Here is a 24,538-nt window from a genome sequence, read left to right as displayed (position 1 = left end):
AGTGTCTCCATGAATGTCTCTGCTCGTGCTGCTGAGAAGTGCCATTATCCAGCAGCCACCCCGACTGGATCTGGAAATTCATTTGGATGTGTTTTCTGGTATGTGGGACCTGCACAAACAGACTGACCATGACCAGTGGGATGCACACGCCAGTTGGCTCCTCTGGCAGGCAGGAACACTGCTCCCAATGGATATTTCATCTGTGTATTCCTGGAATATCCAGGACTGCAAACTGCATGGCACGGAAGGGCCGTGCCAGGACCACAGGGCGCCGCGGGCCGGGAGAAGGGAAGGCGCAAACAGCAGTGAGAACACGGGAATGAGCTCTCCAAAGGCTGTGCTCCCCTTTCATTAGCATCCAGGAACAAATGTGTTTCAAGGAAATTGGACCACCACCACTTCCCAAGCAAACTGGATTGGAGCCACTGCAAAGCTTCACTTAGAAATCCATTTTTTTACCGCTAATGGATTTTATGGGTCCCTCTTGATCACAACTGGAAAAACTATGGCATCCAAGGTCCAGAAATAACATAACTTGAGCCCTGCTCTCAGCATCCAGCCCACCTGCCTCTGCAAGGGCTGAGCATCCTGACCAGGAACACACTCCTTGCCTTAGATTGGGAGATGAAGGACCTTAAACAGTTGCTGCAGCAGGCAAAGGAATCAGAGCACATAGGGCCATTTCAAAACAACTTTCTCCTTCCCAGCACCACTGTGAAAATCTGCTCATCTATGGAGAAGGGACAAGGAGATGGGATAAGGCTGCTGCTGGTGTCTGTGAGATTTTTGTTGGACACAGGGACATCCAGCAAAACAGGAGGGCAGATGGGACAGATCACAGATTCCAGGATGCTCCCCACCCCAGCTCTGCAGGATGCAAAGGGAAACCAGGCTCAGACCCACCTTTGCCTCTTCTGGACAGCAAATGCATTTCACATTAGCTAATAAATTGCTACATCTTATGTTTCCTAGCCTGCTGGAATGATGAATATTGTGGAATGTATTTTAAATGGTTCCTTGCCAGAGTCGAACAATCATCCAGAAATCTGAAATCAAAAAGCTGAAGAATGGAGAGCCCTGTCTTTCCAGAGTTCACCACAGTTTGAAAAGCACAACTCCCAGCAGAGGAGGCAAAATAATGATTATGAGAGTTCCTGTGAACTGAGGCACACAAGGGATATGTTGGAAATGACAATCCTTAATATGGAGTATTAATTTTTGCCTCCAGGTGATGAATATATTGTAGGATATCTGTTTATTTGTGCCTGAAATGTCAGATAATCTAACCTGTAGCACCAGACAATTTAGGGGACCTGTGCAGAAACGTGGGATATCTCAACCACAAAACACTGCTTTTGGTCTGGTGCAGGGTTAGCAGAGAGCTGCTGCTGTTCTAGCAAAATTTAACACAATTTAAGTCTTTTAAAGGGCTCGAGCTAATGAATCACACCCACTGCAGGCCAGCCACATCCTCACCTAACACAGGAGCATCTCAAGACCAGCAGAAGGTTGGATGGCTCGCTCCAATCAGTTCATGTGGATCATCAACCACCAGGCAGCAAGGGCTGAGCCAGCTCAGCACAAACCCCAAGCCTGGATGGAAAGTCTCCACGGATAAAGGAGACCAGAAGTGGTCTGGTCTCATTGGAGCAGCTCCAAGAAATAAGCTTTTCTCTCCCCCATAGAGATGGGCTGTCTAGACACATTGGCAAGGCTGTGCTGCCGAATTTGCAGTGCTGCATCCTTCTCATATCCAGCCTGTCAAATACAGCAAATTCCTGTCCCCCAGCCTGTTAGCATGGGCACTTTTTCAAACTTCCCAGTGTTACTCATGTTCAGAAATGCTATTACGTTTAATGAGAAGTTTTTAAACAGATTGCTCCACACACGCAGGAAAACATCTTATGATTTTCTTTATCAACCCTCTGGCAAAATAATTTATTGTTTCATTATTTCATTAAATTTTTTTTGCTAACAATTAAAGTAAAAACAAAGTAAATCGAATACAAAGTACTTTTAGAGCCAAGAAACACTGATATGTGAATATGAATTGCAATGGAAATGCAGGAAGAAATGTTCCTCAAGTAATAAAAATACTACTCAGCAAAACCTTTGGGAGTTAGGTGATGTTTTCCACTGGAAAAACAATGAGAATATTTACAGAGAGCCTAGCCTCAGGGCCACATTCAACACTGTATGGAAGTGCAGATTTAAACCCATCCACATCAAAGCCGCCCTGAAATAAGTAAATTACCTTCCACCAGATTCAAGGCTGCAGGGGTGATTAGTGTGAGTTACACAGATTTCTCCATCAGCAGAGGTCCTCAAAGCAAGCTGAAAGAACGTGTGCCAGGGGTAGTGCAGGTCAGAAAGCACATGAAAATTCCATATGGCCCTGGAGTAGAGGTGGATTGTCAACTGTCTCTTTGCTCATAACACATCCAGCAGCCCCGTGCTTAGAGGGGTGCAGACAAAAAGCAAATCCCCTCCAAATAAATCACAAGGGGGATGCACTGGCATTTCATTCACACTGTTGACCTTCACAGCACAGAAAATAAAATAACAGCAAGTATCAAAACCACTTTCACTGTATGGTATAAAGGTACATAGAGCAGGTGGTTCACTTCAGCTGCATGCACAAATGGTGTATTTGTAAGTCCTGCAGTCCCATTTCCCAGCCACTGCCAGTGCTAGCAGGGCACAGATCCTCAGGTCACCCCACTGCTGCAGTGCAGACCCTCCCTGAGCCTCGCTGACCTCCTGATCCACAACCCCACACTTGGGATTTAGAGAGAAGCATCCATGGGATGGGCTTTCTCTCTGCTTCACCAGCAGCATCCCTCAAGGGGACTTGTGAAATCACCCCATTCCTAGGAAAGAAAGCTCAGTTGCTTCTGGCTGCTCACAGAAACCTCAAGAGCCTTCAGTTTCACTTAGGAGACCTCTGCCAACCTCTCTGGTCATGGAAACAAGTGTGCAGGTGGTTCCCTGTCAGAGGTGGCCACCTCCCTCTCCCTGTTCCTCATGCAGCTCTTGACACATCTCCCAGAACAGGGGACCAGGGATGACCAGCTGAACACCCTCTCTGGTCAGCCCCAGGGCCCAGCCAGGGGCTGGACATGCTGAGCTGGAGCCAGTGAGGAACCAGAGACTCCTGGCAATGGGCCACCACCAGCCCAGATGCCTCTGGGCACATCCTCCAACTGGCCCCACAGCCTAGCCCACTTAAACCAACTCTCCAGGCTCCCCTGTGGTCACAGAAATTAAATTCAATTCCTGCATGGGAATCCACATCTGATGTGCCAACAACTGTACCTGCAGCCTGGACAGAGTCTGGATTTTCTGGTACAGGTCAGCTGCACATATCCTTCCATCCCAGGCATGAGGGACACACCAGAGCAGTGCTGGGTGGACTGAAACATCCCCCACACAGGTCCTGGAGCATGCAAATTTCTACACAAAGACCACTGCCATGCAGCGTGGTGTAACAATGACCCAAAGAACCCCAAACCAGCTGGGAGAGAACTAAAGCACAACGGGCTGGTCCTGAAATAGGCCCTCTTTTTCTTTTAAGCATAGCTCATTAAATGTTTGCTGGAAAAACAGAAAAGCATTTTCCACAGAGAGGAGGACATCCAAGAAAAGCCCTTTTGGACATAAATTGGCAAGAGACTCCCAAGCATTTATCTTCAGCATAGAATGTGCTCTGTCAGGAGGGCTGTAACTAACAATACGCTGAAAAACACGCCACAGACTTCCACTGTATTTTATTTGGCACTAAGGGGTTATTCCTCAACACAAAGTATTCGCAACTGGCATCAGTTAAATGAGAAATTACAACCTTCAAAAGACCTATTTAGAGTCAGCTGCAGAAAGTACGGAATTTGCCACGGGCTTTGATGACAACAGATTATGCCCCATAAAACGCTGCAAACACGCTCGGCTACAATGCTCAGCACGAGCTGCTGGTCCAGCAGGGGCATTGGGAATTCTGCCCTTCCTGCCCCTTCTCAGGAGGCTGCTGCCTGCTTTAGGACTGGTGATATCTCTCTCCCTAGCTCTCCAGCTCACTTGTGCCAAATTCAGCCACAGGGCTTGGGATACGGCGAGCTGGTTTCTGCAAGGGCCTTGCTAAGCTCTAAGCAGGCTGCAGAGATACCTCGAGCTCATTAGCCCCACAGCTCACTAGGTTAAGGAGGAATATGAGGGAAGCATCCCATTCCTCTGGGCTGGATGGTCAGCTGGGATAGACTGAGGTCAACAGCCTGGAGGTTTGGGAGCTCCATCACCTCCTGATCCTGCACAACTCAGCCACAAGCCAGGACAAAAGGCAGCCTCCCTTCCCTGTCCCTGGATTATTCTCACTTCCTTGGGAGGTGGAAAGAGCTCTGCCACCAAACTCCTCAGGCCCTCAAACTTTTTTCCACTCTGGCTCTGGAAAAGGAAAGCTCAGAGCTGTGAGTCCTTGCTGGTGTTTGCTCGGGATGAATGCCGTGTCCATGCGGGAGTGCCTGGGGAAGGGAAAGGCCCTCACTGCCTGCCTGCCCTGCACCAGGGCTATCTTTAGTTAACCTGGGAAAAGTGACAGGGCTTCTCACAGTCCAGAAACAATCTCCACCCTGGCTCTAAAAGAGGACTCCAGAGAGGTCAGCCTGAGCTACGTTTTCCTGCCACAAACCTGGAGCCTACTGCGAGAGCTGTAAAACATTCCTGTCCCTCTGCCTGGCAAGAGCTTTTCTGTTTCCTTCCCCATATCTACAGAGACAGGGGCTTATTGGGCAGATAGTCTTTGTTTATCTTGTCCTGGAAGGAGATTTAACCCTTCAGAGGACTTGTGCAGCACCAACAGAGAAGAGAGGGGAAAATGAGCCCTTTCTGCAGGCAGCTGCAGCCCATGGCACACAGCCTGCCCGCTCCAGCATGTGTAAAACCCAGACTGCACCAGCTAACCCCTGCTCCTGCAAGGCCAGGAATTGTCACCTGGCTTGAATTGTGTCTGGGAGTCTTTACTGGGCTGGGGAGAGGGGAGAGCTTTGCCATGGCTGTGCCACTCAGAGTTCCTTATGCACGGCAGGAGCAGCCAAAGCAGGACCAGCCTAAATATTCAGGCATCCTAAGCTGGATCCTCCGAGAACTGTGCTACTGCCCCTGCTGGAGATCAGCATGGACAAAGGCTCCAGACTGGCTGTGCCTCCTCTCCTGCATTCTCTGCTTTTTTTTAACCTTAAAGCTGGCTGAGTCTCATCCCTTTGCTGTACAACACTGACAGAGTTGTGCTTTTTTCATCCCAGGTTTTAACACGACCCCAGAATCTGAAGCTTAAAATAAAAATAAGATAATTAAAAGCCATGGTCCTTCAAGGAGTCACAGCAATCCTGAGACTGGGCTTTGCTCTTGCTGCGCTGGCATGGCACATTCAGGCAGGAAGTGACAGTCTTCCCATAAAATCTCTGGGCACTCTGTTTAGTGAACCAGGCAAAAGTTGGCAGCCTGGTAGTAATGGCCTGTCGTTAGTCAGTTGTTTTGTTTTAAAAGCTGAAGTGTGTCAGATAAACCCACCTGCAGAGCCAGGTGTTGCTCTAGCCACTCACAGTCAGGTATAGAACTAAAGGCTGAAATGCCCAACTTGAGGCAATGCACAGGAAAATTTCAGCCATCTCCCAGTCCACGAGTCAGATGGCAATTTCTACAGGGCGGAGCCTGGAAGGCAGACCCTGGAGTCCTCTAAGGGAAAAAAGAAAAGGGCCTTTTAAATTTACTCTCCTTACACAGCGACTGGCAGGGAGACCAAGCCAAGATCATTCGATGAGTGTCCTGGAATCGTGTTTTATTTCTCAACATCTGCCGGGAAGGAGTGCATCAAACCCTGTCATGGGCTCGTTCCTGCCCAGCTCACAGCAGATGCACCCACCACTCCCAGCTTACACACTGCTGTTACTCAGCAGATAGTTTAAGTGCCCCCTGATGAACAGACACACTTTCCTGAATCAAAACCAACAGGAAGAAAACCCCAAGTCTCCAGGCAAAGTAAACCCAAGTCATATTTCAACCAAATCAGGTCCCAGCATTAGAAGCATTACAGGAGCTGGAGATGAAAATCTCCTTTTAAGCTGGAAAACTCATCCCCGATGAAGGATGGATGAGTTACTAAAACAAATATTACATTTCTTTCTGGCTAACAGGACTCTGCTTAGGGGAGCTAAGGTATTCCCAAAGATTATAATTTATGCACAGCTGACTTCAAGTCCTCTTGCCTGCTGAGCACAGACTGTGATACAACCTACAGATTTCTCCCACAAACCTCTTCTGTTAGCCAGGCATTTGTTTCTCAGTTGCTCTGGCAGTTTTATGGAATCTACCAGCTGGGCACAGAGGTGATAAAGCACCAAAACTCTCAGTCCTGGGCATGGGTTATACCCTTTCCTACTTACCTGCCAGTCTATGGCCAAAATCAGGTGTCCCACCCTCACTGCCTGCCTCAGAAGCCCTGCTACTGCACTCCCCCAGAGCCATGCCCAGAGAGAAGGGTGCCCAGGGCCACCCTAATCACAGATCTGCCCCACAGCTCCACCAGCACTGCCTGAAACAGGCCGAGCTGTCCCAAAACACCAAAACCCTGCAACTGCCCGGACAGCTTTGGGGTGTCCTGTCCCACCAGGCAGCCCAGGTTACTGAACATCGGCCTTACTCACTTTCACCTACTCCCCCGTGCTTACAGTTCTCACACAGAAAGGGCTTTGACTTCTCTCAAATCATTAGAGGAAATAAGGAAATAGAGGAAATACGGAAATCAATGTCAAAGGCTTGAAACCCAAATGGATTACAGGAGGGGAAATGCCTCCTGTTGGCCAGAGCAGAGATGCTGCTCCTGAGCCATTAGGTCTCCTGCTGTGGGTCTTGCCTTTAAACTGCAAAATAAAAAAAGAGGGAAAAGCAGTTGGAAAACCCCATCAAAGGTCTGTTCCTCTCTCCTGGCTTCCTGTCCTGCTTGCTCCCTGTGCTGGCTGAGCTCAAGGCCAGCTGTGCCTTGCCCAAAGCCCAGCTTGCCACGCTGGAGCGAAGCGAGTGGAGGATGGGCCTGGGCCCTTTGAAGCAGCCACAACAGAGAGGGAGGACATCCTCTCCTCAGGGACGTGCCACACGAGGCTGGCCCGGCCACCGGGACAGCAGAGCCAGCCTGGAATGCGTGGCAAGCAGGAGAGAGGCAGCCATGGAGAAGGAGCCGTGGGGCAGAGCTCACAGCAGCCTCCCACAGGAGCAGGGTGTTCAGAGAGGAGCCTGTGTCCTCAAATCCCAAATCCCTCGAGGTGCCTTCCAGAAGGCCAGCCCAGCTGGTTTCAGCTGGCTTACCAGAGGAAATGCTTAAAATGCAACACGCTCTTTTCCTCTGGTCTGGCAGTTTTTGAGGAATTGGCCAATTTCAACCACGTTTTGACCATTTGAACAGAAACTGTGAAGATAATTAAGCTCCCATTAATTTTTTTATAAACCTGGTGGCTCAGTAAAAGGAAAGAGGATTATTAATGCTAGCAAGAAAGACCAAACAGCTGGTCAAGCCCAAGCTTTTACAAGACACAAGAACCTAGAGTGTCACACTGCTGCTCTAACAAAACAAAGGAAAATCCCAGCAAAGCCCAGCCCAGGCTGCTCCATGGGCATCCCTGGAGGTGCACAGTGGCAGGAGCAGCTTTGCCACCCACTGCCACCCTCACAAAATCCCCCCTCACCTTCCTGGTAAGACCAGAGCTGGAAGAGCTGTCTGAGCAGACCAAGCGCTGGATTTTGGTGTTTTTAACCATTAATCGTGGAGAAAGCAGAGATGGAGACGATGGGGAGCTCAGCACCAACTCCCTCTGTGTGCCCTGCAGGGAGGGAAGACAGCCCCCGCTCCTGAGGGGACAGTGGCCACCCCACCCCGGCCACCCCAGCGCTCATTCCCCGCTGCCACGGACCTTCCTGTGGGCTTGGACCAGTAGATGGCACCAGAATAACAGAAAAGCCCCTCTGCATCTCCCCACATCGTCCCGAAGCACCATCCCTGCCCCCAGCACACGGGCCACGGCACCAACCGATGGCTTTTAGCTCTCTAAAAAGCCTGTTTAGAGCTGACTTCATCAGGGCTTCGAAAAGTTCTACCATGCAAACTCCGGGAGAGTAAAAGAAATTTCAAACTAGGAGATACCCTGCCTTTTTGAGGCTTATAAAATATCTTTTCTTTTTCTCCTGCAACTTAGATGCTGCTTTTAAATGAAACACAGAAACAAAGTATTTATCCAAATCATCTGCTTTCTCCGTAATTGCTTTAATTTGGAGAAGGCTTCCCCTATCCAGCCAGAACTGACAGAAGCTCTCTGCCTGCTGCATTTGAACAGGATCTCCATTTTTTCATGTAGAAACAATTCCTTTGAGAAGTGCCAAGCAACATTTTTAGGTAGGAAGGTCTCCTTCTCTTTGGCTCTTGTGACTGTCAACAGTGTTAGAGGAAAGACCAGTGCTGCTTCCCCAGCAGCTTCTGCTGTCAGCTAATGACAACATCCCTGACTCCAGTGGGTTGAGCATCCCCTCAACTCTCTCAAAACAAATAACAGGCTCAGGTCAGGGTGGGCATTTTCCCCAGGAGGTACCCGACTCTCTCTTGCACACCAGGTATGCAAGAATTTTTCTCTTTACAAAGACGATGCCCCAAAACAGAATTAGCAGCCAGTGCACATCCGGCAGCAAAATCCATCCACGTCACAGAGAGTTAAGGATGATCCTATTCCCATTCCTGCCTTGTGGCACCTCCTGATCATCAAGGTGAATGACCATGTTTTCAGAAGACCTGGGCAAAGATGATGGGGGTCTCCAGGGATGGTCCGTGCAGCCCAGACAGGATTCTCCCAGTCCCAGTCTCAGCTGAGACACATGACAAGATGTACTTGGGCACGGTACGGTGACATCAAACACCCCAGAGATGCAGCCATGGCTCTGCCTGGGGCAGGTTTCATGTGCTTAGGGAGACACCACGATTGATTCAGAAGCTTGAATCCTGCCTGGAGCATATGGGACAAATTCACAGACCACCTGACTTTTCACACCCAGACTGAGTTTTGAACATGGCTCAGCCCAGCAAAGTTTTTAAAGCAGTTTGATTATTTTGATCTTTTCCCCACATCCCCGTTATTAATCACACTGAAGGAAAGCATAATTCCTCCAAACCAAACCTTCTGCCAAACCATTTCTCGGCACATTTTTTATTCAGTGTCCCTTCTAGGAACAGAGCACATTTGGAAACCTCCACAACTCCATAGTCCTTGGCCAGCAGCACATCCATGACCACATGTCCACAAACATCGAGCATCGGTGCTGGAAAATGACCACCCCAGTGAGGTGGAGAAAGCTCCCATTGCCACGGGCTCAGTGCTGGAGCAGAGAACCACTCATGAGGGGTTTGTTTAATGAACCTTCCTGGAAGAACTGCCCCTCTCCAGCTCTCTGGGCATTCCTGGTTTAGCAGCTCGTTCCCTGCTGAATGCGCAGCAGAGCGCGGACATAGGGGATGGAGGAGTGCTCTGATCATCCCAACCCTGCAAACCCTTCTGCTCCCTTCCTTTGGTGCCAGAAAACCCTGCACAGCCACCTCTGACCTCCCCAGGGAGCTCGCTCCACCACTTCAGAGGTGCTCTGTCCCACAAGGATGCTGAGCATTTTTATCTCTCTTCCCACCACTGATTAGATATGCAGCTCTCCCTGTTTTCCTCATTTTACCTGAAGCTGGCAGGGTTGCAGTTAAAGGAGTCACAGCTCCCTCAGAGCCTCAGCCTGGCCAGAAACAGCAGAAATCACACACAACAGCCTATTGCCTTCAGAACTGTACTAAACTCTGAGGAGGTCCTGAAACAAGAGAGAGTTGGGCTATTCCCATGGCTGATGTTTGCCCCTCACAGCTCTGCAGAGGCTTTCCTATCTCTGTTATTCCTAACAGTGGAATTTTGGAGAGGAGATTGTCCCATAAATGTGTGGCAGCTGGTTCACATAAGGGCCTGAGTTATGATCAGATGAGGACATTGCTTTCCTGTTGTGTTTCTTGCTATGTTTTGGTTCAAACCTGTAAACAGACTTGTACCAAGTGGATCTGTGTTCTCCATCTGGTCCTGTGTCCTGACTTCCTGGCAGGAACATCTCTGACATTGGATTGTGCAGCACATCCTCTGTCCCTCAGCCAGAGCTCAGCTCTTCAGTTTCTGTGTGAGACTCAGCCATAGCATTTCACCCAGTTATCCCACTAGTGAGACCAATAACTCGTGGCTGACAAAAGCTGCTCTTCCAAAAGGGCTTCCAGACATTCATGGATGCAGCAGCCAGCGCTCTCCTTTGGAGTAATTTCTAGTGATTACACAGCATCTCACAGCTAAAAAATGCGTTTCCTACCTCCTCTGAATGCATGTCTGGCTTTTCCTCTCAGCCACTGGCTCTCATTCCACCTTTCTCTGATGGATTAAAGACAGGAAGGAGAAAGACTTCTACCTAGAAAGTCCCAGAAATGTGGATTTCAATCCATCATCACAAGTGTCTGGAAGAACCCTTGCCACTCTGTGGCCTGAAAGGGACAGCAAAATGTGACACAGTCCAAAGTGCTCCCACTCAAGAGTGGAGATCAGGGAAGCAGAGCAGAGAGCAAAGTCCTTCTGAGGATTTCTGGAGAGTAGCACCATGGGTGTAGCAAGAGAGGCAGGGAGAACAGGGAGCCTGGCATCAAAAAGCAAAAAAATAGGATCCAGTACCCATCTCCACACTGAGTCTTCAACCCTCCTAGAACAAGACATCCCATTCATTTGCTGGCTGTAACCTCCTCCAGACATTGGCTCTCTCTGGTCAGAGAACATACAAAATACATAAAGGCAAAGATGAACCTGCCCAGACTGATGAAGGGCAGCTTTCTGGGGTGGTTTGCCTATTAATCACATCCTAGATTTCTTTTTCATTCAGTGACTATCCACACACTTCCCCTCAGCTCAATGGGTGCCTCTTGCCCCACAGGGATCCCAGCTGCACACAGCACAGCAACTTGCCTGGAATGTGGAAGAAATTCAGAGGCAGACCATTGTGCTGGCCAGAACAAATTAAACTCAGGATTAAACAAGTTCCCACTAAAGTCACACAGCCACTGAAACCTGGTAGGATTCCCTTCCCAAGGTATGATGAGCTCTACACTGTTTATTCCTTGACATATTTTTCTCCATCAGATCTGTGATTGATGTCTCAACAAGGTTTCCTTTCAGGGAAACCTCTTCCAAGGTCTCCTTATCCTCTCTAGACCTGGCAGGATTTCCCTACTGCCTCACTTACATCTGCAATGGCTGTAGGTAGACTTGGAAATCAGTTTATACTTGAGCCTGAGCACCTCTTCTTTCCTCCTAAACTGGAGCTGGAGCACTCTTGACCTCTCCTCTGGACTCTTTTTGACTCAGTTTGCACCTTCCTTGACACGTAGCTTGTCCAAACAGAGCCCACCTGGAGCCCTCCCCATGGCTGAGCAGCACAGTGAGGAGATGCCCCACAGACAAGGCAAAGCTGTAGGACATGCTGGGGGTGAGAAACATCTGCCTCTCATAAAGATGTGGTGCTTTGCATTGAGCAGGAGAGCTGGTCCAAGGCCAGACGAGCAGATTTGCAAAAGGCATGGATCCACAGCTCCAGCTGGCACTTGACACCAGCAGATCCCGTGCTGCCCTCCTTGCCAGGGCACCACACAGAAACACTGCACTGTGATGTGGGGAAATCTCTGTGATCTCACCAGAGGAGTATGGGCAGCCTCTTCCCCCAGCAAGCCAAATTTCTCTGCTGGGAATCAGTGGTGGAGACAAGACGGGTCCATCCCGCCAGGCTGCCATGAGCTGGGCTCCCGTGGGGAGCAGCTGGAGGGCTTGGCTGGTGGCAGGGCATTGAGCAGGAGGGTTAGCACCAAAATAGGTCATTAGTGGGCAACATGGGGTTCTGCGTTCTTCTCCAGCCCCGCATTTTCCTAACGGGAATGCCTCAAAAAACCCAGTGTGGGGGAAAGAGGAATTTACAGTTCCCTTCCAAAAACCAGTCTTTGTTTGTTTGATCATTTTTTTAAATGATCGAGTAACTTGTGAATACATTTTCTGATGATTCCCACATCCTCCCAGCTGGAGAACGGTTCATGAACAGACTCCAAGCTCTGTAAATGAGCTTGTTAGTCATAAGTCTTCAAACAGGCTTGATAAACAACTTTCAGCCTGCAGGATATTCATCAACCATTCTGTCTGCCTGGTCTCCTGACACTAATTTATTATTTACAATGAGAGATCCATCTCCTAAATCACAGGTGATTGTTTCTTTTTACTGATTAGCTGAATTAAAAAAAAAAAAAAAATTGAGGAGAAACAATGAAAAACAAATCACAAACAAGCACAGTGCTGCAAGCACTTACTCCTGAGCAGTCCTCCTAGTTTCCATGACACGTATCAGAAGTTTTCCAAATGAAACAAACTGTAAGTAACGATCTTTTTTGGCCAAACATTCAAGAGCAGGCTGTAGCCAAGAAAAAGAGTGTGACCATCCCAACCAGCCGCTGGGAATTTCACTGCCTGCCACCAAACGCCCTGGGGACCTTCCAGCTGATGGACACGTGCTGCTCCTTGCATCCTTTGGGCTTGTGGAGAGCCCAGGCACCTCAAGATGTTCAGGAGATTCACATCCACGTGCAAAAATCTGTCCCTGGAAACTGTTTCAGCCCCAGGTGGGTTCACACAGCAAACAGCTCTCCCCCCAGGGGTGTGGGGTGCACTCAGGAGCACCCCAGCTTCAGGTGGGTTCCCTGCAGGAACAAACCTTGCTGAGGTTGCTCCAGATCATGGAAGGGGATATTCTCAATGCTAACTCCACAAAAACAAGCAGATGAAGTATCAGTTTGTTGGGGATGGTGCAGAAGGAGAAGAATCTTCCCAAACTGCTGGTTAAGCCAAGTTCTTATATAACACATACAGCCAGAAAATTCCAAAGCCCCTAATGAGGGTCCAGGGTGGTACCCAGTTATATTGATAGGAAAACTGAAGGATTGCAAGGTGATCCTGGTCAAGTCATGGCAATGAGCACACAGAAAAACAGACCTCAATGTTCTGTGGCCAACACACAAAGGCGTATTTGACCAAGAAAAAACAGGCTAGGTCATCTGGTCTGATGTTTGGAAGATGACAATGCTGCCTGTTCCAACTGAGATTTTGGGTGCAAGCCTTTTCTGGGTAGGCTGCTCCCAGCACCAGCACACACCTGACCCTAAAACCTGCCCTGCAGTTCTCCCAAGTGGAGCAGCCCTCACTGCCTGGGGAACACACGGAGCAAACACCCTCCTCAAGGGGCTGCTTTGTATGCGTGCATCAAATCCACACCACGCATCACACAATTCCTTGTGTGTGTGCAACAAATCCACACCATGCATCACAGAATTCCTTGTGTATGTGCATCAAATCCACACTGTGCTTCACCACCACCTCATGTCCCATGGAGAGGCATGGACAGAGTCCCATCAGCAGGCACAGTAAAGGCAGCAGGATGCAGAGCTTGGCTCTGGGCTGGTCTTGAGAGCTTTTTTCCCCTCCCTCAGTGTGAAATCACCAACACATTTGCTCTGACAAGCTCAAGTACTCAGCACTGGACAGGCAGTGCTACCAGCCTGTGCCTACAGCCAGCCTTCCTGGGACACAGCCGGGTCTCCAGTTTTCTCCAGCACTGCCAGCACAGGAACCATCCACAGGAACTCTGTGCTGCACTCACAAACCTCTGCTTTGTGCTTCCACACAGGGCTAAAGGCGAGGCTGCTAGCAGGATAATCAGCATGAAGCACTGCCGGCATTTCGGGCCGCAAGGTAGGGAGAGTGCTGGAAAGCTTTGTGGGAAACCAGCCCAGTCTTGGTGGGGACAGGAGCTGCCTGCAGAGCCACCAGCAAGTCCAGCCCTTTGCAGCAGCAGGCCCAGAGCATTAACACTCTGTTTTCACTGTTACGGCTCAGGCACTTTTCCCTTTTAAGTCCAATCCATCCCCACAGGGTCCTGACGCTGCTGAGCTGACACGGGGAGAAGTGACAGCTCTTTGAAAGCTGCAAGCATCCCCTTTTTTTTTCTTTTTTTTTTTTAAAACAAATGTGGATCGTATTAGTGACACTTCCAAAAAAAGAAGATGATTTCCAGAGGCACTGAGCAGGTCTCGAAGGCCTTGCTGGCACGTCGGCTGCAGCTCAGCCCAGCTCTCCCACCACTCATCCGGCAGCCCAGAGCAGGCAGACTGCTCCAGGCCCCCAGGAGCTCAAACCCTACTCAACCTCCACTGCTCCAGCACCTCCACTGAGAGGGCTGGAAGCTACTTGGATGCTGCCTTCTGCAGCCACCCACCCTTGCTCCATCAGCACCAGGCATGCTGCTTTGATCCCAGTGCCCTGCTGCTCCCTTCAGAGCCTGATTCCATTTTCCTTTTCCAAGTCTGCCCACTCAGCAGCTGCTGCTGGCAACTCCCTCTTGCCCCAGACTGGCAGGACCATGGGTAACTTTGATTTTGCTTTGGTCAAGGAGGCCACAGGAGAAGTTCATCTGCTGGTGGGCTCAGAGCAGGAAGCAGTGTCCCCAAGCTCCTGATGAGTTCCAGCTCTCGGTGCAAAAGCAGTTTTGCTGCCTGAGCAGCTCATCAAGACGTGGAGAGGGTCCCAGCCAGATCTTGAGCGTCTCTTTGGACGTTTGCCCTGCCCAGCAGTCTTGCTGACTGGCTGGAGTTTCTCCTGTAGGAAAATTTCTCCAGCCAGAATGGGGGAAAACTTGGGTGGAATATGAACTGGATGCTGCAATAGGATGTAGTGATTCGTTAAGAGCGCAGCTGGCTCCCTTTGCCTCTCATCTAACCTTCCCTTCCAGGAACATGAGGCACCAGGATGTCCTGGGCTGCCACCCCAAGGCAAATGTTCACTGCATAGGGGCACGTATGAAATCCAGACTGTCTGGGACAGTGCTTTAAAGAGTGGTGTAACCTTTTCTTGGCCTCTGGAGGTGAGAGAGGAGCCCAGAACGCTATGTAAGATGAAATAGATGCTCCCTGGCTTGCTCATCAGGCCTCTCTTCCCTCTTGGCCTTCACAGACTCATCCTTACAAATGCCAGCTTTCCACTGCAGGAGGTGGCCCTCAGCTTTGGCACCACTACTCCTCTCCCTTCTCAACCAGAATCCTCCAGACATTCTCACTTGGAAGAAACTTCTCTTTAAGTGATCCCCCAAAGTGCCAGCAGAGAGACAGTGCAGCCTCAGGGCTCTGCTGAGCCCCCATCCCCACCTCAGCATCTTCCAGGGCTACACACAGACGTCAGTTGGGCCCAGAAGAACAGTGCAGGAAAGGAAACATGGGGAAATCCTACAGTTACAATGGAGAGGTGAGCAGAACCATGAAAAGCTGCAAATGATCTACAGCTAAGGAATAAAATGGACTGAATTCTCCCCTGTGAGGGTGGGGAGGCCCTGGCACAGGTTGCCCAGAGAAGCTGTGGCTGCCTCTGGATCCTGGAAATGTTCACAGCCAGGCTGGACAGGGCTGGGAGCAACCTGGGATAGTGGAAGGTGTCAGGGTTGGAATCTTAAGGGCCATTCTAACCCAAACCATTCTGGAATTCCATAAAACCAGACACAGCTGAAAAGCCCCTGAAGTGCTGAGGAGCTTTTGGAGCTGTGCTGGCCCTGGACAATGGGAAAACCGTCACAACACAGGGTGACAAAGGACAAATCCCTGCAGTGTGGGGCTGGTGGCACCTACATCTAGACCTGTAAGTTTCCACTGACACAGTCTGTAACACAGAGCCTCTGCAGGGACTTCCAGTGGGCAGTAAGAGGTTGACTTCTCCTGCATCTGCCCCTCAGGAGGAGGCACTGCTGCCATCCTGCCATAAAACCCGCTGGGGTTTCACCCCTCCTTTGTGCTGTCCACTCTCCCACCAGAAGATATTTCTGAAGATATTTCCCACATGTAGCGACCAAACAACAGGTTTTTCTTGGGGGAACCAGACTTAAAGCCTGATCCACCACACAAGCAGAAGCTTAATCCTTTCTGTACCCTGCGTGTAACGCCAAGAGGACAGTTCAGACATCAGAGCTGTGGACAACAGCTCCTCCAGCCAGACTGTGATGATTCTCACTTCAAATCTCCACAATCCGTCCCAAAATTCAAGGCTCCTTTAGGAAAGGCGGGCAGGATGGGGAACAAGTGATTCATCCTCCCCAGAAACAGAGGCCCAAGTCTGGAATACTGTGACACTTGGTAAATATTTGTGATGTACTTCATTATGCAACAGAGGCCCAGCAGGAACACAACTCCCTCAGGGCTACTAAATATGGGTTTCAAAAACGATTAAAGATATCATAAACAACTCGCAACCAGGAATAAACACCTATAATCCCACCAAGTCATTCTGGTGATGTCAAAAACCATGGGAGTCAACTCGGTTACCAGGGGGAAAAATAAAAATACACCCTTGAAGGAATTACAATCCTGTAATTCTGTGTCTGCCTTGTCAAAGACCCAAGTCTCCCTCTCCAGTTCTCCTTATGCACTGTCCATGCTCTTGCTCTTTTCCTTTCAGCCTTCCTCACATCACAGATTTTGATGCATTCTGCACTTCTGCCGAGAGGCAAAAGGATTGAGGTCCTGACTGCAGACAGCAAAACTATTCCATGCCCACACAAAAATACTCCACTGGCCAAAAAAAAAAAAAAAAAAAAAAAAAGAAAAAAAGAAAAAAAAAAAAAGAAAAAAGATTTTTTTTCATGACTCAAGGCTGCTGGTCAAGTCTTCAAACACTAATACTCATCAACTGGCACACACATAAGTGGTCCATTGAATTGCATGCAATGACTCGTGTGAGTAAGGCCTGCACAAATTAACCCTGAGATAATATTTTCCCATGCAATCACTGCTTTATACATCATCAAAAAGATGGAAAATAGACCGGCTAGCAGTGGAAACTCGGTGCAGATGAGAGAAAGCTGATGTTCATTAAAAGCGTTCGAGCAGTTTAGACCAAACTTTTCAGTTTTATGGGAGATTTCAAAATCTAATTTTCATGGAAATGTTTTCATTACATTAAGGGGGGAAGGAGGGAAAGTAAAAACCTTCGGCAAAATCTTTTTCAAATTAAAAAGTTGGAAGGTCTGAGTGGATGGATTGAAAACACAAATACCATCAGCAAATTATGAGACCATGAGAACCAGGAAGCAAAACTGATTATGATCAAAAAAAGTGAAATTCACAAACAAATAGTTTCTTTTCACCCCTCAAAAGGAAAAGCACTCACAAACTCCCTCCTCTAAATTCACATGGCTCTTTTTCCTTTGTTAATAACAGCACCTTGGCCAATTTTGTTTAGTTCTTTGTGCAGTTTCTTGTTTAAGACTTCAGATATGTACCAGAGCCACATTTCCATCCTCTGTCTTTGTCCAGAAGCTGCAGAAATTTACATAACAAACACAAAACGTTTTCCCACTTCAAACTGCAGGATTCAGGGATGAAAGAAAAATATCTGACATCGCGATACTCGCTGCAAAAACAACACATCTGCCAGCCTGAGGCCAAAATTAGGTAGATATGCCCAAGGAACATAAATGAAAAGGAGTTAATCAAACTTCTAACAACTGCTTGGTGTTAGTTATCTGTTACTCAACCTTCAGTCAAGCGAGCTCTCCTCAAAGCCTTGAGGATACGCGCAGTAAAACCGGCACGCGCAAAGATTATTCCGACAAAGAGCTGCATTTTTCATGCAGATAATTTACAGCAAGCACTTAAAAATAATAAAGATCTGATCCTCACTTTTCCTGCATTGGTTTCTGGAAGAGGAGAACTCTGGAGAGTCCTTCCTGAGGAAGATTCGCCGCTGTCCGGAGGAATCGAGGCACCGGCCGGTTTCCCCAGCTCGCCCCGGTGTAACCTGTGGACATCGGCACCAGCTGCTGCCCAAAGACTCTTTGTCCATCAGCAGGATAAGACAGGAAGAAAACTCCTAGGTTTAATCAATTTTTCCCTCCTCTATCTATTGGTTGCACATCCCCTGTCTATGGGCTCAGCATCTTCTGGGAATAAGGGCTGTGATTTACTAACAAAAGAGATGCTTAATACTCCAAGATAATGCAAAGGTTTGCAAAGAAAACCCTGCAGCTGTCCCAGGCACTTCTTCTCACCTTCATTCTCAGCAACTCAGCAGCCCAAGGAATTGCTTTCCGCATTCCCAAGCAGTGGCAGAGCTTTTCCACCTCTTTTTACGAAGGTGTATTTTTTTTTTTTTTTTTTTTTTTTTTTTGGTGAAGGATGGGGAGGCACAGGAGCACAGATAATTCCATACTTAGACATGCTCTTTTACTCCTGCAGCAACCTCACTTGTTCTGATTAAAAAGAGGCAATTAAGGGAAAAAGAACACGCATGTAGGTGCAGACACAAAGTCCCTCAGCTCAGGATCCTGTTTCAGACAGCCAGGAACAGCAGTCAGGGGGCTTAGGCCCAGGCAGCAAGGGAGAGATCTCTGCCCCAGCTCATCCTTCCAGCCTGTGACTTGCGGCTCCCTGAGCCGGACTCTGCCTCCAAACCCTGCTGCAGCCAGTAGCCATCCTCAGGCCCCCTGAATCTGTCAGTTCTTTCTCAAAATAACACCTATCTCTGATCAGTGCAAAATCCTGGGGTGATGAGCCCCATCACCCAACAGTGAGAAGGCTGAAAAAGCCCTTTCTGATCCTGCTGCCAGAGCAGAGGGGCTGAAGCCACCCAGGTGCTCTGCTGGACCTGCCTGAGCAGAGGAACCCACTCACCTTGTCCCAGTAGTGTTTCTGGGATTTCCCTGAGAAGGAGCAGCCGTACTGAGGGGCCATGATGCTCACTTTGACAGAAAAAAAATTATGGGGGGACTCAGGCAGCCTGTGCCCAGCTTTAATTGTGAATCAGCCCCCTGACTGCCAGCACTTTTATAATGAAGAGAGATTAAAGGACAGCAATAACCCCCAAAACACAGAACTTGAGCATGTAATGGACTGAAGCATGGTTTATTCACTCCTTACAAAAGAAACCCCAGCATAACAATTTTTCTTTTGCTGTTCATGCTTTTTCCACACCATTTTATGAGCCATCAACAGTGAGTCTCAAACCAACCAATCAAAAAAAAAAAAAAAAAAAAGCAGAAGTCAAAAATGCCCATCTGGAAAAATCAAACAACAATTGAGAATCACCCCAGAGCCACAAGCTCTGTGAACCCTCAGGCAAATGACAGGTTTCTGTCACCCTCAAAGGGCACAAAAGCAATAGGAGCTCATTGCCTTTTCTGGGAAGCTTGAGGGATCCCCTCAGCCGAGCTGGGACCTGCATTTCCATCCCAGCTTTAGCCAGAGTTAGTGAAAGTTGTGCTACCATGGCAAGAGTTGGTTTTATCTTAACAAGTTATTTTGTGACAAAGTGGAACTGGGGTTGCAAAGCCTTCCCAGCTAAGCAGCAGAGGCAGGCTTGTTAGCTTTTAGGGTAAGGTGTTCAGAGCTAGGAGCTGAAGTTGGTAACAATGACAGCTCCAAAGCACCGCTGAAAATCAGCTCCTTAACCCACAGACAGCTCTCCCTGTAAATATTACAATCACAGCCACCCCCAGAAATGTTTTTTCTTTTTAATAAGAGAAACGTTTTATCCTGAACCTCTCTCAAACCAAATAGTGGTGAAATATTTCTTTCAATCTCAAACACTCAAATAAAACCTTTTGTCACTTCTGCATCAAACTATTTCTCTTAATTTTTGTTTACAAAACCAGCACCAGTGATTTGGTTTTTCACTTCAGTTTGGGACAGAAATCAGTGGCAGACCAGCTGATTTTACCTGAGGTCGGAAGACCATTTTTAGTACGCTTGAGAAATCCACAATTTCTTCAAATGGCTTTTACCTTTTCTCACTTAAAAACATGTAAAGTGACTGAGTCCTGTTTTAGCTTTTCCACTGAACCAGTTCTCATTTCTCACCGAGAAAAGCTCAAAGCTCTGCTGCACTTCCCAGCTCCAGCACAGACCTTCTCCTGCATGGATTGCATAACACTTCACAGAACACATGCAGCAGGTAGGGAAACTGAGGCACGGAGACTCCCGGGATGTGCTAAATGCATCCATGAGAGAGCCAGAAAGCCCAGATGACAGTGCTGCCCAATAAACCTGGGAGAATTTATTCCTCCCTCTTTCTTCTTTTTTTTGGTCGTTGCTTACCTTAGAACACTTCTAAAACTTTCTAATTCATTGCAACGGTTTTACAGCGTTCAGAGAATTTATAAATTATTTGAAGCTGTAGTTTGGTCCCTGCTCAGCAGTGCTGACTAGAAAACAAGCCCTTGGACTGCTTTTTTGGGGTTGTTTTTTTTTTCATGTTCTTAAGAGCAAGGTGAGTATTGGTGAAATGCAGTTCCCCTTTTCCACGCTGACCGAGCTCACAGCTGGCAAGGGGCAACAGCAGGAGTAAATCGGAGCAAATCAGGAGTAAATCCAAATAAAATATGATAAACTAAATTGGGCACAGAGCAGAAGTGAAAAAAAGTTGTCTACATTTGGTGTCTTGGGGATTCTCCCGCGGCACAAGGAGCTGAATCGGGGGCAGCCGCAGTCACTGTTTTCCTCACTAAAATACACACCTTCAGGGACAGAAATTGCAGTTTTTCGGCTCCTGAGAAGGAAAATATTTTTAAGCCATGTCGCAGCCGGTCGGGCCGGCTCTCCGGGGGCAGAGGAGCCGCTCCGGCAGGCGCGCACCGCCTGCTCTGTGCCCGACCGCGCTCCTGGAGGATGCTCCCCGCCGGGAGCGCATCCGGCCGGGCCGAGCTCGGGGATCCCACGGGCGCTCCTGCAAGGAGCGGCTGCTTTTGGGAAAGCTTCCCCATTCCCCAGCTCAGTTTCCTTTGGAATACCGAGAAACCCCCGTCGGATCCACGGGGGAAAAGAGGGTCGGAGGCGGCTCCCGAGAGAAAGAAAAAAAGAAAATAAAACCCCCCAAAAAACTAAACTAAAAAAAAAAACAAAAAAAAAAACACCAAAAAAAAACAACAAACACGGAAATTGCAATTGGCATTTTCGTTCGTTTCTCGTTTCGTTTTCTTTTTTTTTTTTTTTTTTTTTTTTTTTTTTTTTTTTTTTTTTTTTTTTTTCTTTTTTCTTTTTTGTTTTTTTTCCCCCTCCTTTTCGCCAGGAAGCTCCCTCGGAAGCGAGCCCGTGTCCGCAGCCGCGGCCAGCCCGGACCCCCACGGAACTCCCGGCCGGGGATATAATTATTTTAACAGAGAGCGGGTAAAGGAGGGTTATTGACCCTGCACACCCCCTCAGCCTTTCTGACAGCGCTGTCCTTGGAAAACAACACGCGGCGCTTGGGAAACGCCGCACGAGCCGGGGCCGATCCCGCTACCCACGGCTCCCGGCTGCTCCAGTTCCCGGGCTCGGACTGCTCAGGACGGACAGCGCAGAGACGGCTCTGCCCCGCTCTCCTGCCCTGCCCGCCGGGTCTGGGTCAGCGAGAACCGGGCTCGGGGGAGAGGGAATGTGGGGCTCCACTTGGGAGCCGCGCACGCACCCTCGGGCTGTCTGCGAGCCCCGACGGCCCCGGCGGGCATCGGACACTCGTCCGGACCCATCCAGATCCTTGAGCAGCCTCCCGCTGTCCCGAAAACCACGGCGCCGGTGCCCGCTCCGACGGGCCGGGGAGACGGGCGGATGGATAGGAAGGACGGGATGGATGGTGGGATGGATGGATGGACGGACGGAGGGATGGAGGCTCAGCGCCTACCGCGCCTCGCCCGGTCCAGCCAAGCGCCGTTCTCAGCCCACCCCGGCAAGGGATGGCCATGCGAGGGGGCCGAGCCCGCGGCCCCGATCCTGCCCGCTTCTGCTCCCCGGGATGTTCTCCACTTCTCCACGGGGCGCAGGAGCCCCGGCACGGGACTCGACGGGCGCGGCGGCGAAGGACAGGTCGCCCCTTTCCCGAGACGCTGCTGGGGAAAACACAGGGGGTGTTTTTACACGCCGGCGGGCGCCGAGCCCGCCGGGGCTCCCCGCACGGCGGGGAAGGGCGGCTCGGGGAGCGGGGGAAGCCGGGCTCAGCACCAGCGGAGCCCCCTCGGAGCCGGCACCGCCCGCCGCGGCTGCCCCGGCCGGAGATGGAAGGGGAGGACGTCCCCGCACTTACTGTCCTGCTGCGGGGTGTCGCTGCCGCTGGTCAGCCCGGGGGACTCCAACAAGCTCCGGCCGGGCTCGCCGCCGCCCTCCTCCGCCTGGGCGGCCACCATGTCGCCCGCCTCCTCCAGGTCCAGCAGGTGACTCACGGAGAAGTTCTTCTTGGCTTGTAAATTGTCCAGGCCGGCGGGGCCGTCGAGGCGGGCGGGCAGCAGGGCCTGCCTCTCCATGGCGTGGGCATAGCTGGACGCCATGGTGCCGAGTGGGGCTTTTCTGCCCTCGCCCCCCGCGGGCGCCCACCGCCCCCGCGCCCCCCCGGCCGCCGGCCCTGCGAGGCGGGGAAAGCGCTCGGAGCGGAGCGGGGGAACGGGACGGGACGGGACGGGACCCGACGGCGGCGGGTAGGGAAGCCCGAAGGGGAGCGGGCAGGGCCGGGCTTAAAACATGCCGGAGGGGAGAGGCGGCGGCCGGCTCGGGGCGCCGGGGCGGCGGCGCGGGGAGCTGCCGCCGGCCGAGAGGAGCAGGGCGGCTGTGGGGCCGCTGGGGCGGGTGCGCCCCGTCCCTCCGCCCCCGCTGCCGGCGGCTCCGCTCCCTCCGCCCCTGCGCTGCCCTCCCCTCCCCTCCGCCCCGCACTTCAAACGGCGGGGGCGGCTCCGCGCCGCTCCGGGCACCGGGGGAGGGCGGCCCCGCCGGGACGTGGCACCGGGACGGGGGCGGTGGCAGCGATCGCTGGGGACCCGCGGGGAGCCCCCGGCCGGGGGAGCAGGAAAGGGGTGCCGGGCAGGGCCCCCCCCCCCGGCCCGCGCTGCACCTGGAGGGGAGGACTGGGACTGAGGAGAGAAATAGCGAAAATGAGAAATGCAGATGAAAAGGTGACCAAGGGTAATGGAAGAGAAAGTGCGAACAGGAGAGAGAAAAGGAAGAGGAAAAACAGCAAAAGAGGAAGAAAAAAGCGCAGCAGAGAACTGAGAGAAACAGACCAAAAGGGGAGCAAAGTGAAAAGAACAGAAGAGAAGGGGAAAAAAAAAAAAAAAAAAAACAACCAAAAAACCGAGGACGCAGCCGGAGCTCCTTAGGCCAGCAAAGAGGTCCGTCCCCGCAGTGCCGCGGCCCCGGTGGCCGCTGTGGCCGGGGACAGGTAGTGTCCCTCGGAGGCTGCGGCAGAAGGGCCCCCGGACAGCGCGGCCGCAGCCGCGGGCCAGGAAGGGCCGCCGCTTCCCGGTGCCTGCAGCCGGGGCTGCGAGCTGCCACAGCCAGCCCAGAATTTCCATCCCCCCTGATCTGGGAAAAGAACATTCGATGCCATCAAAGGGCTCCAGATTGAAAACAGATGTGCTTCCCCAAGCCTCTCCATGCATTTAATTAAGGCACAGGCATGGAGGAGACATTTTCATCATTAGTTTGCTTTCACCCCCCGATCCCAGTTTACCCTTTGCAGTCTCAAAGACCCAAATGAGCAGGGCAGGGCTGCAGAGCTCTGCTGTCCCCAGTTTGGGGGGGTAGACAAAGCTGGTGGGTACTGGGTGGAAAGGCCAAAAAAGAAAAACTTTGGGGCAAGCCAAGCATGTGCACAGAAGTGTGTGGGTATGCATACACCCAAAATGCTGTAGGTACCTCCATGTATGCAGCACAGAGTGACTTTTCCCTGCATCTGAAGGAGGATTTGTGTGATGTCCTGTGGTACATATCCACTTGTTGGATGGGGAAGGAGCTGTGCCTTCACATGAGTGTGCAAGGCTGTATCTGGCTGGCTTTTGTATACTGGCATCTTGTACCCTGGCTCTCTAGGGTCAGGCAGGGTGGGTGGTCACCCGTACACACCCTGATCATAAAATGCCCTCTTCTCTGCCTTTTCCAGGTATCTGGCTGCTGCTTCCTTTCTTGGTGAGCTGGGGTTTACCCTCTTTCTCCCTCATCTGCTTCAAATGGATGTTGCAGCTGGCTTTCCTGAGTGGATGTTGCAGAGGCCCAGCCATAAACGTCCCTTTCCATGGGCAGTGGGGTCTGCTCTTAGCCTTGGGAGTGTCAGCAGGAGCCACAGAAGCCAGACCAAGAGGTCTCTGTGGCACCTTCAGCAATGCCCTGATGAGATCTCCCTATGTCTAAATGCAATCCTTCAGACAGTGCTTCCCTCCCAGCCCTGGGTTTGGGAATGCAGCCCGAATTTCCCCTGGAAAGAGGAAGTGCCCAGCTCCCAGACTGAAGCTTTATCCTGTGAGTCCTGGGTGCTCCCCTCACATGCAGCACCCACAGGTTTAATTCCAACAGAGGGTGCCTGATTCACATTGTGAACGTGACCTGAACCTCTCCTTGCCCAGGTGCCTCCTGCAACACGACTGG

At 50.7% G+C, this 24,538-nt stretch overlaps 1 protein-coding gene across 1 annotated transcript in view; it reads right to left on the bottom strand.

Moving 5' to 3' along the window:
• PRRX1 (paired related homeobox 1) overlaps positions 1–22,452 on the bottom strand; it is a gene marked incomplete at its 5' end in the record, with an annotated part of 36,168 nt that extends 13,716 nt beyond the window's left edge. The window contains one exon of the mRNA XM_083867085.1: positions 22,212–22,452. Within this exon, the coding sequence (XP_083723211.1) occupies positions 22,212–22,452 (241 nt within the window). The remainder of the gene's footprint in view (positions 1–22,211) is intronic.
• Between the last annotated feature and the right edge of the window lie 2,086 nt (positions 22,453–24,538).

Source organism: Zosterops lateralis (genome assembly GCF_965231275.1).
Source record: "Zosterops lateralis genome assembly, chromosome: 9".
NCBI lineage: Eukaryota > Metazoa > Chordata > Aves > Passeriformes > Zosteropidae > Zosterops > Zosterops lateralis.
This window is presented reverse-complemented; position numbering and strand designations above follow the sequence as displayed.